The 19572-nt window shown below is 45.7% G+C and overlaps 1 protein-coding gene across 3 annotated transcripts in view; it reads left to right on the forward strand.

The window, feature by feature from the left end:
• The window catches only part of LOC119167132 (zinc finger FYVE domain-containing protein 1), a 48861-nt gene that overhangs the window by 18060 nt on the left and 11229 nt on the right, over positions 1 to 19572 (forward strand). For all 3 annotated transcript variants that reach the window (XM_037418560.2, XM_037418561.2, XM_037418562.2), the window contains 7 exons: positions 952 to 1177; positions 4047 to 4258; positions 8053 to 8150; positions 9009 to 9108; positions 10149 to 10249; positions 12016 to 12133; positions 13182 to 13352. In XM_037418560.2, the coding sequence (XP_037274457.2) occupies positions 952 to 1177; positions 4047 to 4258; positions 8053 to 8150; positions 9009 to 9108; positions 10149 to 10249; positions 12016 to 12133; positions 13182 to 13352 (1026 nt within the window). The remainder of the gene's footprint in view (positions 1 to 951; positions 1178 to 4046; positions 4259 to 8052; positions 8151 to 9008; positions 9109 to 10148; positions 10250 to 12015; positions 12134 to 13181; positions 13353 to 19572) is intronic.

Consider the following 19572-nt stretch of genomic DNA (forward strand, 5'->3'; position numbering starts at 1 on the left):
AATGTTTATTCATAACACTATATCTGTTGCAAGGATATTTTTCATTTACTTCGTTATAACTGATATTTTGTTATATTCGGGTTCGTTATATCGAGGTTTGAGTGTAATTCGTTCCCCCTTTGCTGTGCCTCTTCATTCACAAATGTGCCACTGTGTTGCATTTTCATATGTATTGCAGCGTGGAAATTGTTGTGCTCATTACCCAATAATAACCATCTACACTGATAGGCAACACAGACTATCTGCCTAGAGTAATAATTCAACCTTAGCACATTCTCTTAGCGCAGTAATTGTCGCAGTGATTCTCGAGGCACAGTAGCATAGTGGCTGTCAGGAAAGTTTTCTAGTAATGTGCTTTGCAGCTTCGGTTCAACTGCAATGCCGCCCCGCCGTGATGGTTTAATGGCTAAAGTACACGGGTGCTGGCCCGCAGGTCGCGGAATCGAATCCTGGCTGCGGCGGCTGCATTTCCGATGGAGGCGGGAATGGTGTAGGCCCGTGTCCTTAGATTTGGGCGCGCGTTAAAGAACTCCAGGTGGTCAAAATTTCCGGAGCCCTTCACTACGGCGTCTCACATAATCATATGGTGGTTTTGGGACGTTAAACCTCACATATCAATCAAACAACTGCTATGCCGCAGACTTGTCTGCCTTGGGCTACAATTTTGCCATACTTTCTCACAAGAGACGGACACCTGGTACTTAATGCATTTAGCCCCATCGCAAATTTTCCTTGGAAGAGTTCTTTGCAGTTTCTTCATATTACTCATGAATCTCTGCTGGTATCTCGACATTGGAAGGCTTGATACGGCCAATTACCTCCTCTTCTCGTTAATTAGGCATGAACTTCATTGCTGTGGCTGTTTAAGAATCTTCTGCAGTGCCCTTTTATGAAGTGCCAGGTCGGTGCTTGGCCCACCCTGTGGCAATTACGTGATGGTTCTCCATTCAGGTGCTGGCCGTCTCGGACATAGTGATCTACCGCACACGGGCCGAGCGGCTCACCACGGACCTGTTCACGTTTCTCGGAGACGCCTCTCACGCTTACGTCAGCCACTTTGCACACGAGCTCAAGGCACTCAAGGAACGCTGCAAGCTCGACAAACCCATCTCGGCGTTGGGGCCCGCTGTAATTATCTTCCACGAGACGATGCACACCAAGCCGCTCGCTGCTGGCGGTATGCACAATTCGACATCTCAGTATTTATTACTAACCAGTGAGTATTACGCTGGAAGGTCAGGCAGGGCCGAAGTGTGTGTGCAGGTAGCGTAGATGCAGACGCCTTCTGAAGTTATACCTGACTGGGTAGAAATGCGGCAAGCAGTGTAATTGTTTCACTGAATTGGCCATTGTGACCAAGTGGCTGTGCCCTCAGATTGGCTAGGCTAGGGGCTTGACTTGGCGAAAAGCCACCAGTGTTGCCAACCGCAATTTAAAATAATTGAGGCATTAGCGTGTAGCATGGAGGAAGGAATAATGAAGAGAGGCCGTTGCGTCACATTTTGTGAAGCCAGAAGTAGGACAGGGTAGAGAACTCTCCTTCTCCCAATGTTGGTCACACTGTGGCGGCTCGCGCATGCGCAACTGGCACCTACAAAAGGCAGATGAGCCGGGCGAACCGATGTCAAACGTGCCAAGCGACAGTGTCGTTGCCATCTGATAGACGAGCTGGAAAAGCGAAACTTTTGTGCTTATTGAGAGCAAATATTCTGCAACACACGCTTGTCTAGGGCCTGTGCACCATTCGCATTCTCATTACAGCTCATATTGTGCATCTACAATCAACTTGCAAATTTTCACTTTGTGTTTAATACATTGAATGCAAGAGAGCGATGGCTCAAATCGGTTGAATAATTTTCCCGGACAAGCCGTTTTCTTCGGTAGAGACGGTAAGTTCGGGGTACGGAACATAATGCAATAGTGCATAATGCAAGACTATTTAAACTGGCCACATGAAGCGTCTCGGAAACCGAGAGTGTCAATATACGTGCACATGAGTATCGTTCGCAGCAACGCAGGTCAGTCGACTGCAACCATATTGAAAATAACTTGGCCAAATAAGGTTTACCGTGTGCAAAACGTAAACAGGATGCGATATTTAAAAAAAGTCACAGCTTTTCCACTAAGGCGAAGCAATGAACGAGGTGGCAACAAATTGGAAGGTCACGCGTGGAGTGGCAAGCAGACCGAAACGTGCCCCGCGTTTCTCATGCATAAATGATGCACGAAACACACTCACAGGTACAGATAAATGCGAATAAGCATCTCAGTTGTTCCTTCGATGTGTCTTGAAAGCACGCCCTTTTCATAAACGGAGGCTGTGCAACAATCGCAGTGACCTTTGTGCTCCCGGTAGCTACAACAGAATCGTTCCGACGAAACACAAAGGCTAGCCAAGACGTACGATTCTCCCCACTGCAAGATAAGGGCGCGCGATTGCGTGTACACCCTCTTATTCACTACGCAAGCCAAAGTACGCGTTAGAGATGAGAGCCGCCGCAAGCTCACTTGCCATCTTGCTGATAATGCTGAAAACACGACAGTTCCCTTCCCGAGACGCCTGGCAACAGCGGTAAGTGGTAGATATGAATAGCTTGCTGTTTGAACTTTGCAGGAGGTACCTCTCGGTGGCTCTGTGGTTAACACCTCGCATTCACGACGCGGAGGTCCCACGTTTTATTCCGCGCACCTGAGTCTTATTTTTCTCGGATGTCTTTCTTTCTTGCGTTTTCACATATATAGATACGTATACATATACGGTGCATGACATCGAAGTCGGGGGCGAAATCCAGCAGAGAGTATTCATATAATTGCAATAACAAGAAGTCGCCTTACTGTGTCAGGCAGGCACATTTGTAAATTTTGATTTGGCGAGCTTCGGGGAGCAAGCACCATGGGCTACGTACTGCTTTCCAGTAGTTCTGACCGCTATACACCGGAACAGCTAGCCTTCATCGCTGAGGCACGTAACAGCACAGTGGCGAAGGAAAACAGCGAAGCTGCGGCCGTATCAATCATTTTCAGAGAAGTGGTCGCGAGCTTAAAAAACTACCACTTTTGAGCGCAGGCGATGTAAACTAAACTCGTAACGTCGACCAACGCTCACTGTAGCCTTCTAACACATTGCACTATCTTCGAAGTGCAACGAGCGGTGGTGCAGATGACACGAGACGACGGCGTGACCACGGAATCCCACAACTTCCCTGCAAAAGCATGCAACTTCCGCCACACTTTTCGCTCTGTAACTTGGATTGCGAGGACCTCTTCTCAGCTTTCCTTCCTCCATGGCACGCAGAGAGTGGCATGGTTAAATCTGTTTGTTGTCAGCCCGCGTCAACATAGCAAACGTACGCTTTATGCGCCTAATTTCAAGGAAAAATGCCACTAATTTTATTCACTGTAGCCGATGGCCAGTTGTATCGGGGTTGGTTGAAAGTGAATTCCGTTATAGTAGTTTAATGCGAAGACCAAACTTAGGCTGAATAATTGTCAGTTGTGTCCGAAAATCTGTTGTACATGGGTCCGTCATAATGAGCATGAGCTGTATTCGCATCAAGTTTGCTTCGAACCTAGAATTTACTATTTGTGCAAGCCTAATTGGCAGATTTTAAGAAAAATTCGTAGTAAAAGAAAAAGAAAGGCTTGGTTGCTAAGTGCACACTTTTATGGGCAAGTTCATTTATAACGAACAACTGATATACAACGACCACTTTTCTGAAGCAGGATCGCGAGTTGGGTAAGCTGGTGGATGCTCATCGTAGAAAATGTAACAGTGCAACGGGGTACTTTATGTACGTTCGGTTCAGAGAATGTTTTACAGCGCAACGGGTTGCACTATAAAATATTCAGTGGAAATTTTACAGTGCAACGGGGTCCATTGTGTTTGTTCGGTTCGTAGAATATTTTACAGCGCAACGGGTAGCGCTGTAAAATATTCTGGGACGGCCACTTTTCACGGCACTCTCTAGTTTGTTATAAACATTTAAAACTGTATCTGAAAGCACAGCTTTGGACCTGACACAGTTTCATATCGTGTTGCATTCTAGAGGGTCCCAAGTCTGCCGTTGAGGAACTGAAGAAGCGGTTCGAGCAGAACAAGCGTAGCATCGATGCGTTCAGCGACTTGCACTATGTTGGCATACAGACAGTGGGGTTGCCGACGTGCTTTGACGGTTTGAGGACGACAGTGAAAAAGGTGATGGACAATGCCACGGTGCGCTCCGCAAGACCTGTCGAAGTCATCTTCCAGGCGCTCAAGGTGAGTTGGTCGCACGAAAATGCCATCGACGCAGCAGAGCTTACACAAGTCTCATTTTAAAGGGACACTAAGGAGCAACAGTGACCCGGTTTAGATTGATAGACTGCACTCTAAGCACTCTAAGCACTCTAATGCCCGAAGTTTCAATAATAGTGGGAAAAAAAAAAAAAAGGGATAGACTGCTCTAATTTCAATATGTGGTTTTCATATTTTCACGACATTGTCTCAATGAAATTTTCTGAAACTTCCTGTGCAAGGACTATGGCACCCACAGATGACAATATGCTATATTTTTATAAATTAACAGCTGCGTAGGACCTTCTAGACTCCTTCAAAACCAATGATGTCGTGATGTTTTGTGCGGGAATGTCAAGATAGTGTCTCCACACACATTTTTTTCTTCGAGTGTTTTTTTTTTTTTTCTTTCACTTACCAAGCGTCTTCTTGCAGTAAGAGTGGCGTTTTCCGGATTGTAATTGAACTTTACTAATTGAACTTTACTATTGCACTTTACTAATATGCAAAATTGAATTTTACTAATTGAACTTTACTAATATGCAAAATTGAATTTTACTAATTGAACTTTACTAATACGCGAAAAATGGTTTTTTCCTTTAGTGCCACCATTAAGAGCTTTCATATTTGAAGGGTCGCTAGAGGAAAGAACCTGATCTGTTTTAACTAATAAGTCATTCTGTTAGAACTCTATTGTTACATATAAGGCTGCAACAGATGCATAAAGCTGTGCCAAAATCGGTGAATTTAGTTGAAATAGCGGTGCGCTGGTATAAAAAGGTCAAACAAGCTCTAAAATTTCTTCGCTTGCGCTAAGTTTAGCCAGAAATGAGAGCCACATTGCCCACTTATGCATTCGGCCCTCATTATAATCAAGTTGCATCATACGCAAACATAAATTCAGTATTTATCCGAAAATTTAATAAAAGGGTATATTCCTAACCTTGTATCTGTTGCAATACTATTCTTCATTTTGTTCATTTCAACCAATATTTCGTTATATCTAGGTTTATATATCGAGGTTTGAGTGTAGTTTGGACATCATCCGATCTAACCACTCATGCAGAAAGGCAGTGTGTTGCAACGCTGCTGCACATGCACGTTCAACAATTAATGCAGAAGTCCTGTGTAAGAAATTCAGTGGAAACTTTGGCAATTCGTATGCCTAGGAACTCTTCGGACAAACTTGTCACGATAAAATTTTTCAGCTATCATCTCAGTAGTGCATGCAGCTGTTGGCAAAGCTGTAAATGCACCGTACCCATTTTATGAACGATGAACGTGCCATTCGCTGCCACTCTCTTGTGTATAATTGTCAAGTGCGCCAGACTTTATTCGCCCATGTTGCAAAGTAGGAACAACACGCAAAATGTTCAATGGTAGTATTTTTACTTTTGTGTTGTGCTTCCATGGTGTGTCTGGGGTTCGTATTGAGTGATCACTCGGTTGCAGTGCCAGTCGAAAATGTTGTCTGAAGTTGGTGCCTTGTGATGTGATCCTAGTAACTGCACGGCTCTCAGGCTGTTTACCTTTCGCAAAAACACCTGAAATACGTTCAGCCTACTTGCCATCGGCACAAGTTAATATTTAAGTTAGTGGCAGTCAACAACACTACATGAAAAATGATTGTTACAGTGTCTAACTTGATGCGATTACGAGACGATTCAAAATTAACTGCGAAACGCTTGTTGAGGTCTCTTATTACCTTTATCGCAATATTAAACAAACTGAATTTACGCAAACTGAAGACTCTGTAGGGCTGGCTAGCAAATTTTGATGTAACGTGTTGTTTTGTCATTTGCTGCTTCTCGGTCATGTTTTGCTTACATAAGCACTGAAAGAATCATCGTTAACCCAGTGATGAAATTCATGCCGTGATTTACAGTGCACTCCTATTCCCTTTCATAGCCTCATGAGCCCAGTTTTTTTCTATTTTTTTCCTTTGTGCTTCTTGTGTCGTAGCTTTCATATGCTTGCATAGAAAAGCTTTTTGCAAGTGTAAATTTTCTAAGACCATTAAATGGTGTGCGAACTTTTCCTTCTTTTTCTCTGGATTTCACGTCTGACCCAGGTGTCGTCGGTCTCAATGCGGTGTGCATCTCAGATGCGTCACGATGATGCACGCTGTGCTGCAGTAAGTGACACGAGGCACCGCGCTTGCAAGTCAATTGCGTTACAGCTGCTGGCGGATTTTTCAGACTCCGAAAATTCAGACTTGTTGGATATTTCAGACTCCACAAATGCACAGTCAAGGTTACCATCGCACTAATACATTTTCGCGACCGATTTTTCGGATGAACTTATGTACCGAAATTCGATTTTCCAGACTAAATCGGCCGTTTCTATGTCGCTAAATTTTGAAGACCGCCATATTGGAGTTTTTGTTGGATTGGTTGAGTTTGACTTGCGGTGGCTTGTTGTGTGGCCTCCAAGATTGGAAGTTCTTCAATCTTCTAGTTTCGGAGGTCATGTCTGATCTTTCTAGGCTAGCAAAACTGCAAAACTTTTCTTTTTCACTGAGCCTTATCGTCATTATTAATAAGCTGGTCGGTTGTTTTTATTTCCTGGGTGTTTGTTTTTTTGGTTGTCATTGCGCACTTGGTCATGTTATTTGTGTGCCGAATGTGTTTGAGCCATCGTGCACGTCACATGCTCGCTGCTGTTCGCGGTTGCTCAGTAGCACTTTAGGGTCACGGTGCTCGACTTCTCCTAGAACACGCGGGTTCGATCCCTGCCGCGGCGGTACCGTTTTGATGGTGGCGAAATCTGGAGGCTCACGCGCTGTGCAGAGTCGGTGCAGGTAAAAGAAGCCCAGACCATGTTGTTAAATCTCACCAAACAGGCTAGATGTTGCATGTACCTTTGTGCGATCTGCATCAAGATTTGTTTGCTTGGTTTCATGGAGCCACCAACTTTGCCCCCCCCCCCCCCCCCCCCCCCGCAACAGTTGGTGGCAACGATTCCTGATGATTGATTTGCGGGGTTTAACGTCCCAAAACCACCATTTGATTATGAGAGACGCCGTAGTGGAGGACTCCGGAAATTTTGACCGCCTGGGGTTCTTTAACGTGCACCCAAATCTGAGTACACGGGCCTACAACATTTCCGCCTCCATCGGAAATGCAGCCACCACAGCCGGGATTTGATCCCGCGACCTGCGGGTCAGCAGCCTAGTACCTTAGCCACTAGACCACCGTGGCGGGGCTGGCAACGATTCCTAACGATGTTACCGTAACTCAAATAGAATCAAATTTGCTCGCATGTTTGCTCGCACGACAGCTCAAATGCGCTTGGCACAGTAACACGACCATGTCCTCACGTGTGCAATAACAACCAGGAAAACAAACAGCCAGAAAATAAAAACAACCTATTGGTGTATCAATGATCATAAGGCTGGCTTAAAAAAAAAGTTGTGCCGTTTTGCTAGCCAAGGCCTCCAAAACTATAAGGTTATGCGCGCTACCAATCTTGGAGGCCATAGAGCTATCCAGTGCAAGCCAACAAAAATCCAACATGGCGGCTTTCAAAATCAAGCGGCATAGCTCAGAACAAACGATTTCGATTAGTTTGGAAAATCGATCATGAAAATGCATTAGTGCTATGAGAACCTTGACGTTGGATATTTTGGACCTCACAAATGCACCAAGTCTGAATTTAGTCTGAGTCCTAAAAATTCGTTAGGGACTTGTTAGCCTGTGTGATAACGTGAAATTCTACGCAGGCAGTTGCATCAAGCACCTTTCACTGACTGTTTCATGCATTCGCTTTTAATGTTCCAGCATCTGAATGAGAAGTTCAATGGCGACATTGACAACACTGTTCCAAGCACATTTCCCGATCAATATTTCACCTGCCCCCTTTCGTGCCTCTCTTGCGAGTAAGTTTTTGCATTTCATTTATTTTTTACCTTATAATCTCGCTTTGACTTTGGCTTTTACTGACCATTTCTTTATATTTGTAGTCAGTGTGTGCACAAAAAAATGAAGCAGTGGCTTTTGATGCACGTGTGCACAAGTGCAACATTCACAACTGCACATTGAGCATCGCAAGAAATGTTGGCGCTTGAGCATTTTCAAGTATTTCCATCCAGGGTTTTATGTAAATTTGAGGTTTTGAGGTTGCTCCACAAAATGTTGTGTATCAGATTCCCCTCTCTTGCAGCAAATTTTGCGCAGGCCAGACGGTTCGTTGTGCTAACGATAGGATCAGAGAGCATGACAACAACGTAAAACGTGCACAAGATTGTTGGTTTGTCGTCCCCTGTTGGTCATGCACGTATTCATCTGCTTTTTTTTTTTTTTTTTTAAGTGTAGCACAGTGATCTTACCCTCACGACCACCTAGCACAAGAAATTGTTGAAGTGGATCAGATTGCTCAGTTGGGTGGCAACTGTGTGGGCATCCCGTCAATTATTACCCAAGGAACCGAATTATCTACCTAAGCTGTTTTCGTAGTCTCTCTTAATTGTGCTGCGGGTGGCTTTTCTGGGCTATGTCCTGTGATGCGGCACCTTTAGAAGTGTTCATTTTGCATATTCGTAGGCGGTGCATTTTGTTTTCACAATAGCGAGTAGGCACTTTGTGTGTTATTTTTGCGAATCCAGTGCTGTTCCACACACACAGTTTTGGCTTAACTGTGTGATGTCACTCGTTCAGTCAGATTCGTAAAAGAATCATGGATCTGTAGTTTAAATTGCAGGAATAGTTAGTTCAATAACTGTGCATTGTAATTTTAGCGCTCGGTGCAACAAGACAATGAACCATCAAGATGACCACTTTAATGCAACGAGGTGCCGTTACCAAAACCATCTGGACAACCGGGTCCAACAGTGCAAGGCAAGTGCACCCCTATGAAGGCACAAGCTGCATGGTTTGAGAGTTGTTGGCACTTTGACATTAATATCATCATAAATAATGCAACCTTCTTTTTACAAAGGACTTTAAAACTCTCCCCTCCATCTGTCCATGTTCTTGCTTACAAATCGATAGTCCTCCCCATACTTGATTATGCTGCGGTGATCTGGGATCCATTTACTCAAATCAACATTCGTAAAGTCGAAAAAATACCAAATAGAGCCGTTCGCTTCGTATATAACAGTTATGGACGAATCTCGGTAAATGAACTGTTTGTCAAAGCTAACTTACCTTCACTTTCAGAAAGAAACAGCATATCCCGAATAAAATATTTATATCAAATAATTAATGGGCATTACAAGATAGATATTGGAAAAATCATTTCATTTTCTTCAGGTTACGCCACTAGACAACGCCATGATTGTACAATAACTCCCTTCCGTATTCGCAATAACTGCTTCACATATTCTTTTTTTCCCCAGAACTGTGCAGGAATAATAAAGTTTAAACAACCATCAAGTCGCAACACAATCTTTAACATCCTTTGCCGCTAGTCTGGAAAAACAGAGAAAAAAATTTTACTTGTGTGCTAGCTTTGTTTTCTTTTCTTAAAATGAGAGTGATGTGCCATCGTTAATGTTTTGTTACGTCTGTTTACGTTGTAAAACACAAGTGATAGTTATTTGTTTGCTTTGTTTTATATGGCTGCCTACTATGTGAAATGTGATAGGCTGTTCCATCTGTTTGCCTGGTGTTATATGCTGATATTTATGTCTTTTGTACCCACCTGCTAAAATCCCTCCAGGAGATTGCAGTACCAGTAAATAAAATAAATAAATAAAACCTAAATTGCACCCGTGTTCGTCCTTGTTTCTGTTGTCCCGTTCTAGTGTGCTATTTATGAAGAATTCTTTGTGTTTTTTACCACATAGCACTTGGTCAGTGAGCTTGCATTGGAACACGAGTTGACCTGACCCTCTCCCTTCTTTCTTTATTTTTTCCCCTGCGCTCTTTAAATGCAGAACTGCTACGAAAAATTTGGTCGCGAAGTGGTCCTTACGCCACAGACCGGTGCCAAGAACGATTCTACACTGACGGCGTTGGCGAAGTTTGCTTGGTCGGGGTAAGCAACATGCCTTTGACGTTTTTAGCAGTTCAGTAGAATCTCATTGATATTTTTATTCCGCTGGTGAAATCCCAGCTGGACATCGGTTCACTCACAGATATTGAATGTGCTGTAACATTTGTTCAGGTGAATTATGCAATGTCCATGCTTCTTTCTCTGCTTACTACCCAGATTCCAGATTACTTTATTTACTCGCATAATCCTCGCACTTTTTTGCATGGAAAACTGACGAGAACTTGGGGGGGGGGGGGGGGGGTTTACGCTGGGAAAATTTTTCGTGAAAACGTACAGAGCGAAAAAGAAAACGATGTGGCCACGAATCGCGGTTGTCATGCTAGCAACTAAATTCAAGCTTTGTGAAGTACTAGTAATTAAGACTTACCTTTACAGTAAAACCACAGGTTCAACACGTGGCAGGATTTAATTAAGACACTCAAGCTGCAAGGAGATGTTAAAGAATAAGGAGATTTCAAATAGCGTACCCTTAAGTTAGTGGGCTTTGCGATCGCCCTCTGTCACTTTTTGGGAGCCGGCAAGCGGTTTGTGTACGCCTTTTCAGCACCTGCGCACACAAATGAATCGGAACTTGTTAGAATGCGACCAAAATGTATCAATATTTGCTAGGAAAAATGCCCTTTGTGGGCTTCAGTGCAGCACAGCGTTGGATATAGCGAATGTCTCGCTGTGCGGGAGTTTGATATACGGATGCACTGGTCCCATACTTTGGCATGAAAAATTTAACGGGATTTCTCAATAATTTTATATATTCGAGTTTGATATATCCGAGATCGGCTGTGTTATGTCTCTTGATGCACGGAAGGTACTTTATTTAGTGCAGCTAGTTCGATTACTGGCAATTAGTTGTAGGCGGTAACTCTGATGTCATCGGGATCATTTTGCAAATGTCCTACTAGTAGTGCATGTGTTCTCGTGCATTTACCTTAATTTCTCGTTAAGTAGGGCACTGCTGTTGATAATATTCTTGTTATTGACATTGTGATGCATTGAGCTTCCACTCTGATGTAAATATTTCTTTGGCGTTAGTGTCACTTTAAAACTCCGCCATTACACTAAATGGCCAAGGCCATGGCAAAAACCAAACGCAGAAGACATGGAGGAAAAAGTTACCCTCAAAGGTACCTGCAATGCATGCACTAATCATTACACGAGTGTTGAAATGAGTTTTCACAAAATGCTTGGCACAACTCGAAATATGCAGCAACAAAACATCGTTTCATGCTGTAGGCCAGTGTGCTCAGATTTGGGTGCACGTTAAAGAACCCCAGGTGGTCGAAATTTCCGGAGCCCTCCACTACGGCGTCTCTCATAATCATATGGTGGTTTTGGGACGTTAAACCCCACATAACCATAAAATCAAAACATTGTTTCACTCTTTAGCGAGCTGCACTACAATTACGACTCGTGCGTACTACAGCGAGAATGTTTTTACAAATCCAACAGCGTACATACTAACGAGGTTTCTTTCAAAGCCTGCACATACTGTATACATTGTGGATTCGCATGAACCTGCTGTTTTGATGTTTCAATTAAAACAGCGAGAATATTCAGGCTAGAAAAAATTCAAGACAGGCTGTCCGAGAGGCTGTGTTTTATAAGTTTCGCATGTGCTCTGGGTAACATCTGCTGGTATGGCAGCCCAGGGAAGTTGCTTCAGTGCATTTGCGATATATGGCTCAACGCGCGATGCAAATATGGCGCTACGCACATAATTCTCCGTTGTGGCCTACATCTTCCGTGTGCAGGTATGTGTTTGAGTGCCCCAGCTGCGGTGTGATCTACCAGAGTCGAAAGTACTGGTTTGGCAACAGGGAACCCGAGGAGACTGTCACCAGGGTTGAAATCGTGCACGTCTGGCCTGTTGTAAGCATTTTATTGCACTGGTTGGCTCAGCAGTGCACACTGTGTTTTTCGTTTGTGCTCTTCAGTCTTTTTTCTTAGTTGTCAACGTCAATGCATCGAGGTTCTTTTAATGCAAAACATTTAATGGGATCTAAAAGCTGGTATTTTGGGGCCAATTTGTTGGTCAACTTGCAAGAAAAAGTATGCCAGCTCCGCTTGGCGGACACTGGTGAAAGAGCGAAGCTGGTGACTTGCAAAGAAGCTTTTGCTTCACCATTTTTAGAGCTGGTTGAATGCAGTGGGATATCAATGCTGTGCGATGTAAATGCACTGGGGTATGAATGCAGTGGGATTTGAATAGAGTGGGGTTGAATCATGTGGGAATGGAGAGAAATTGAGCTGGAGCAGTGGCGAATGTAGTGGCGAGTTAGGAGATTAGCACGAGTTAAGGGAGAAGTGGCACATATCCATAGTGGGATTTACCCACTTTCTGCGGCACGTACTTGTTTACGATCGGCGATGGCCTCAAGACATAAAAGACTTGATAAAGAGCAACTTTGCTGTTAAAAACATTTTTTTCTTAGCTTTATTAAGACTGAGGTTCTCTCTGTTTAGTGCCAAAAGCTGTTGCCAACTTTTTTAAAATGAAAGGCTCATTGGACGATATTGGCTAGTGTGTGCTTGTGCTTGCTGGTGTCTGCTACCTTTTGACTTACTATATGCACCAGCTAGTGTTGTCGGCACAGATAAAAACAGGCAATGCTTCAAATACACAGCAGTTGCTTTCTGGGAAGTTAGCCTCAGTGTTATTTTTATCTTCATGTTTGCGTCAGGGTATTCTCTTGTGCTTATTTCTCTTATGCTTTAAAGAGAGCACGTTAGCAAGTGGGTCAAAATGAATTGTAAAAATGCATCACACCAAGCAAGCACATTAATAAAGAAGCATAAAAAAGGATATTTGTTCAGCCTTGTTAACAGAGGTAGCATATCTTTCCGTCAGTGGAGTTGAGTACTTGGTTAATCAGTTTTACCGCAAAAATATCGTGAAAAACAATCTCCGTTATTCCAGGAGAAGCCGGCAACAGAGGAGCCAGGCATTACTGCGCAGAGGGTTCTTGACGGCATTCAGACCATTTCGGAGGCAGTCACAACGTACAGCGCTCGACCGACGCGCACCATGTCTGACTGGATAAACGACCAGATCGCACCTTCATACTGGGTGCCCAACTATAAGATTCAGGTAAGACTCCTGACCTTGGTGCGAACTGGTGCTTGAAATGCGACATTGCAGTGACGTGACGGTGGACGTGCCACATTTGTAAGGTCGAGAGCGTGGTTCGTTTCCCTACCCCGGTGGCCATGTTTTGACGGGGGATGGAATGCAGAACTTGCAAACCAGTTACATTGATGAACAGGTTAAAGAGTCTCAGCTGGACAAAGTGATTAGTGGATGTATGTGTTTCTTGAAAAGACAAAAATGTATCAATAGTGAAGGCAGGCATACATACAGACTTACAGTAAAAGCTCGTTAATTCGAGCCGCAAGGGGAAGCCGCCTCAGTTCGAATTAACATAAGTTCAAAATAATAAAAGTGAAGAACAACAATAGTACACTGCAAGTAGAGCATAACAATTTATTTTTTGAAAAAAATCTGTGATCACGGTCTGCCTTTTTTTCTTGAAGGTAACAGCCAGCACTTTTTGCTCTAACGAACGAATTTCGCAGAAGGTCTCTTCTCCGCCTTCTTCAAAACTTAAGAAAAGGCAGGCGGAATTCAATCCGGCCATGACTTCTGCAGCAGAGGGCCACACTGGTGCTTCGTCCTCCTCTTCATCATCGTCACTGGCAGCAACAGCTTCTGCACTTCTCACCTGACATATTATGTCGCCATCCGTGAGTGCACCACACACCACTGCACCTGAGTCCACATCAACGTAGTCCGCAAAGCAGACGTCTTCTAAAACGTCCGCCATGGGGGCGGTGACGCCGTGTTCGAGCACTGGTGGCTCGTCAGCTTGCAGAGCTTCGGTGTTGAAGCCACAGTAGCGAAAGCAATTTGCTATCGTAAGCGCTGCCACTTGCTCCCTAGCACGCGCAGGCATGTGTAGTGCACTAGGAGCGTCACTTGGTGGTTATTGCACAAAATAATTCGTTCCAACGTATGACGCCGATAAAATGATTTTAAATTTCTAATTATACCCTAGTCCATAGGCTGCAGTACCGTTGTCGCGTTTGCTGGAAGGAAGGCCAGCTCAACGGCCTTCGTCTCAACGTTGACTTTATGAGCCGAACAGTTGTCCACAAGAAGCAGGACTTTGCGGCCACAGCATTTGAATTTCTTGTCAAGCTTCCCCAGCCACTGCGCGAACAATTCCCCCGTCATGCAGGCCTTTTTCTTGGCCGTGTAGTCTGATGGGAAGGACCGGATGTTCTTGAAGCAACGAGGACTTCTCGATTTGCCTATCACAAACAGAGGCAACTTCTCAGTCCCGGTCATGTTCGCAGCAACCATCACAGTTACCCGTTCTTTACTTTCCTGCCCTCCCTTGCACTTGTCGCCTTTATACGTGATAGTTTTTGCGGGCAGCAATTTGAAAAATAAGGCAGTTTCATCCGCATTAATTATGTCCTGCACAGAATACTTCTCCATGTAGCCTTGAAGCACTTCCGAGCGCCAACCTTCACACGTTTTCATGTTGACGGCGTTCATTTCACCCGACACAGCACAGAAAACGAGGTTGTAGCGCTCGCGAAAACGGTGCAACCACCCATCTGAAGCAGCGAAGTCATCGTAGTCTAGCTGCAGGGCGAAGTTCGCTGCCTTTGCCAGTATCACTCGGCCACTCAGTGGTATGTCCTACGAACGCATTTCCTTTATCCAAATGAGAAGCGCTTTCTCGAGGTCAGGATACTTTCTGGGCCGCAACCTTCTCCTTTTGCTCGCAACTTCTGCCTCTAAGGCGTCTTCAATAGTCTTCCTATTTTTTTATATAAGTAGATAGCGTCGTTTTCAGTATCCCATGCTTTTTCGCGATATCTTGCTTAGGCAAGAGTCCGGCGTGCACTTCTCGCAAGATATCAGCTTTCTCCTGAAGTGTTTTGGCATGGTATTTGCTGCGGGCAACAGGCCATCAAGTCGAAGCAGCAGAATGGCGACAGACGGGAAGCTACTACCAGCGCTACCGCAACAAACGTTAGCCGAGGCCTAACACCAACACAAAGAATCGCGACAGTCGGAAGCTACTCCCAGCACCAACAACCGAGGTGTACGACGCACGCCCGAGACAAAGGCTGCAGAGAAGGCTGGGTGAAGCTACGACGCACCCGATTAGCTTTGTGCTGGTCATGCCATCTGTCGTCTAACAGCGACAAATATGCAGGATTTTGCAATCTTGCAAGGCAGCTTCTGAGATTGGCGCTTTAAAAAAAAAATCTTGGGGGTTACGTAGGATGGAGAGCAGGCAGCCGCCGAGAAAGAGAGATTGTGGGTGGGGGGGAGAAGAGCAAGTGGCGCTATTTTCTGCACTCTGGCCTCTGTGCCAGTTTCTCCGTTTTTCTCTCCGCTCCCTTTCCACGCCGCCTCGTAACTTGGCAGCCACCCTATCTAGTGACTAGCCAAGGCGCCAGCACGGTGGCGCGTAGTTCGAATTACCCGCGGTCGAACCTACTCGCGTTCGAATTAACGTGCTTTTTTATTCATAGGCTTGTATGGAGCTTGGCCGGACTATAACTTACAGTTCGAATTATGCATAAAGTCGAATTATTGAGGTTCGAGGTAACGAGCTTTCACTTTACAAGAGGAAGTGAGATCAGGAAGTTCAAGTTGTTTTCAATGGCAAAAATCTGCACTGGTTGGTAAGTATCCATCATGAAAGGAGGTATGACATGGACATTAGGGACCAAGAAAACGTGGGGTCTCATCTCTTGTTCCTTTGTTCATACACTTACAGTAAAAGCTCGTTTAACCGGACCTCGTTAACTCGGAAATTCGGTTAACTCGGGCTCGCGGTATGGTCCCAGCAAAACTTTTGTATATTTCGATGGGGTTTAATGCTCATTGATTCGGAGGGATTCAGCCATGCACCGGTTATCTCGGACAAAAACGGGAGTCGCGAGATCTCGGCGGCTTGGAGGCTCTAGCACCACTTGCTGTAATCAATGGCGTATCTGGAGTTTTGGAGAAATCAAATGAACTGCAGCAGAATATGATCATGATGATAGTGAATGAGGAGGATGTGGCTAAGTGGCGCTAGTCACCACCCGGCGGAAGCACTTGGGCCACAGGCACATCCATTCTCTACTAACAGCTGTTCACTATGCCAACTGGTGTACTTCGTGGCTTTCTTGACGTGGTTCTTTGTGTTGGGACTTCGCATGTTGCGGCTGTGTGTGTGCGCGTTGCCACCACTGTCGCGCTTCATATCGATGGCGACTGTCACAGGAGTTAAGCGGCCACAGGAGCCAGCAAATGATTTTGAAAGAAAGGTGATGATATTGAAAGACGTGAGCGCAGGTGTTTCTCGACAAGAGATTATGAAAAAGTACGATGTTAAGGGGAGACGCTCCTCGAAAGCACTTTTTTTTTGTTATTCAACTTAGAGCTTCAGAAATTGGACCACTGATGCAGTTTTTCCTCCTGATTCCAAATCTGTAATCAGTTTTTACATAAGTGCAATAGTTTGGGAGTTGTGTTTCAAGTAATGGTGAAACTTGATAAGTTTTCCGGGAACTTTCGCGCATACTAAATGTTCATGCAGAGAGTTGTTCAATGGCTCCTTTTGCTCCCTATTAGCCATAGAGTGCCGATATCTAGCTAGAAATTGTGCTCCAACTTTGAAACTATGAAAAAAAACATCTGTGTAGCAAACTACCCTTTTTTTTCCACTCGACCACCATTAAATTTATTAATAGATATTTACAGCTGATAGGTTGTGCTGATTCAAGTAGATATCGGCACCCTACGCACTCTCCTCAATGTGTGTGCCAAATTTCGTCGTCGTATGACCATTCTAAGTGCCCGAAACACTTCCCGCAAAAAATGCAAATTGGCCAAAATTGCGAAATGAGAAAAACGCGTTTGAAAGTTTGAAAGTCTGTATTTACAAAAATGAAAAACGCAGTAGCACGAAACTTGTGCTGAACACATACACACATGTCCAGAGGGAATATCAGTTGTCTAAAACTCTCCAGCACCGTAGGTTTTCCCTTCCCGGCTGGTGCGGCAGGACTCTTCCACCCGGGCCCTCTTGGCTGCACTGCGACGGTGTGCCCTCGCCTCAGCGGTCTGACGCACATTCATCTTGTGCATGCGCATGCTGTCTCGGCGGTCGCTGAGGGTAACCAGGGCCTCCGAAGGAAGCACCCCAAGCTCTTCCAGCACCTTTTCAAAGCTCGCGTGGCCCCGGTTGAACCACAGGACTGCAATGGCTGTGGCTGTTTCCACAGCAGTCCGGGAAGCAAACCGGGTCTTTGGACACAGCAGCCATATTTTGCTGTTCAGGGACTCGGCCGCGTTCTGTGTCTTGCCGTGGAGGCACCGGGCAAGCAGCTTCGCATCTGTGAGACGCTTGTAGATTGGGAGGACTGCCAAACCCTGGGCCTTGGTCAGGAGGGGGGTGTGGCACGGTGCAGGCTGGCCCTGCGCCTCAGCACGTCGGTGCTTGCACCACGAGTCTGGGCCTGCAGGACAGAACTTGTGACTTCCAGCACCGTCTGTTGAGCACGAGTGCAAACATGAGGCCCATATGGCAGTGTACATCTTGTGGACATTTCCCCGATTGTTCACAATGGCCACCTGAAAGTAAGTTTGAAGCTTCTGGATGGTGGTCTCCTTCAGCTTCTCCCCTCGTGGAAGTGGCGTTGGCAGCTTCCGCAGGCCGGTGCCCAGACGTTTCGCCACGTGGTTGGTGCACTCCTCTTTTTCAATTGGAGTGTCAGGGTACACGTTGGCATCACAGACCCCGTTGTAGGCCTTGCTGTCTCCATCGCTTAGGAAGATGGTGAACCGCAGGGGTGTCTCATAGTCCACAGTCCTCTGCCAAATGCGCACTGCAGCTTCGGCCTCCATGGCATGCGAAGAACAGTCGCAATTCTTCTCACAAACGGGATGATGAAACGCCTGCCATGTTTCTTCATCGCCTCCCATGTCGTTATGCAAACTGCACGCCAGGCAGAAGTTGGAAAGCACTTCATAGTCCAGGCACAAACCAGTGTCCAAGGACACTACAGTTCCCACACCATTGTGGCTTTTGTGGCCTCTTTTTTGCCATGTGCCGTCAAACATGACTGGCACGTCACTGTTACCAGCCACCTCTTTGGTGACGCTGCGTGCCCTTTGCATGTTTTCACAGACAGCCTTCACTGCCGCACTGTGAATCTTTTTGCCGATAGCATGGAAGGTCTTATGGTGCATAGGGTTTGGCAATCCAACTACTGCACAAAATCGTGAAAGTTGCTCATGCCCGATACCGACGGCACGCGCTGCAAGCACCACTTTCAGGTTCACGGCAAAGGCGTCACGCGAACTCCCGCTGTCGTAGCTTCTGCTTGCACCGCGGCCGCCATCTGACGCGACCCGCTTCGACGAGTACGCGGACGAAAGGATGCTCTCCGAGCACTCCGCATTCTCGCAGTGTAGCTCCAGAAACGCCGAAAGGCCTTTCCGCTTTTTATTCGGTGCCCGAACTGCGAGTTTACTCTCGTGACAAACGGGGCATGCCGCGCCTGCGACGACGGCCGTCAATGCACCCAACTCGCACAGCACTACGCTTTCGGCACGATCGGCATTCGGCCTGACGTCGTTTTCGAATAACGCGATCTTTTTCTGCGATGCACTCACAAAATTCACTGCAGCGTTGATCTCGTCGTCGCAGTTGCCATGGTCGACGTTGCCGTGGTCGATGTTAGGCCTACCGGCCGCTGGCCCGTCGCGGACATTTTCGTTGGCGGTGGCTTTCTTGTACGTCCTCCGCCGCTTCCCTCTGAACTTGTTCTTACTTCTGTATTTCCGATGGTCGGCAACGGCCTTTTTCGGGCTTGCCATCGCACGAAAACAGCGAAAAATAACTCCGGAAAACAGTGAAGCGAACTACGGCAAGAAAACACGGGTGCTGTCAGCCAATGGCGGCCCTGCGTTAGTGGCGCGCGGTTTGAAACGGCGGGAAAAGACTGTTTTTGTTGCTTTTTTTTTAGATTTTTCGTGAACGTACGAGACTTCAAGAACCGGGATCGTGGAGAGTAAGGACAACTCTACACGAGCCAGCGGCCGCAATATGGCGGACAGCTCTCTTCGCGGCCCCGCGAGCACGCGAACAGCAGCCCGTTTTGTGTAAATTTCGTGATGCCGCGCGTCACTGCCGCTCACTCAGACGCGTTTTTCACTGACTTCTGATGCTTATTTCGCTGTGATATTTTCAGATGTCAAAATATAATGTATAAAGATGATAAAGCAACAAAAAACA

This window comes from Rhipicephalus microplus, chromosome 6 (assembly GCF_043290135.1).
Source record: "Rhipicephalus microplus isolate Deutch F79 chromosome 6, USDA_Rmic, whole genome shotgun sequence".
Taxonomy (NCBI): Eukaryota; Metazoa; Arthropoda; class Arachnida; order Ixodida; family Ixodidae; genus Rhipicephalus; species Rhipicephalus microplus.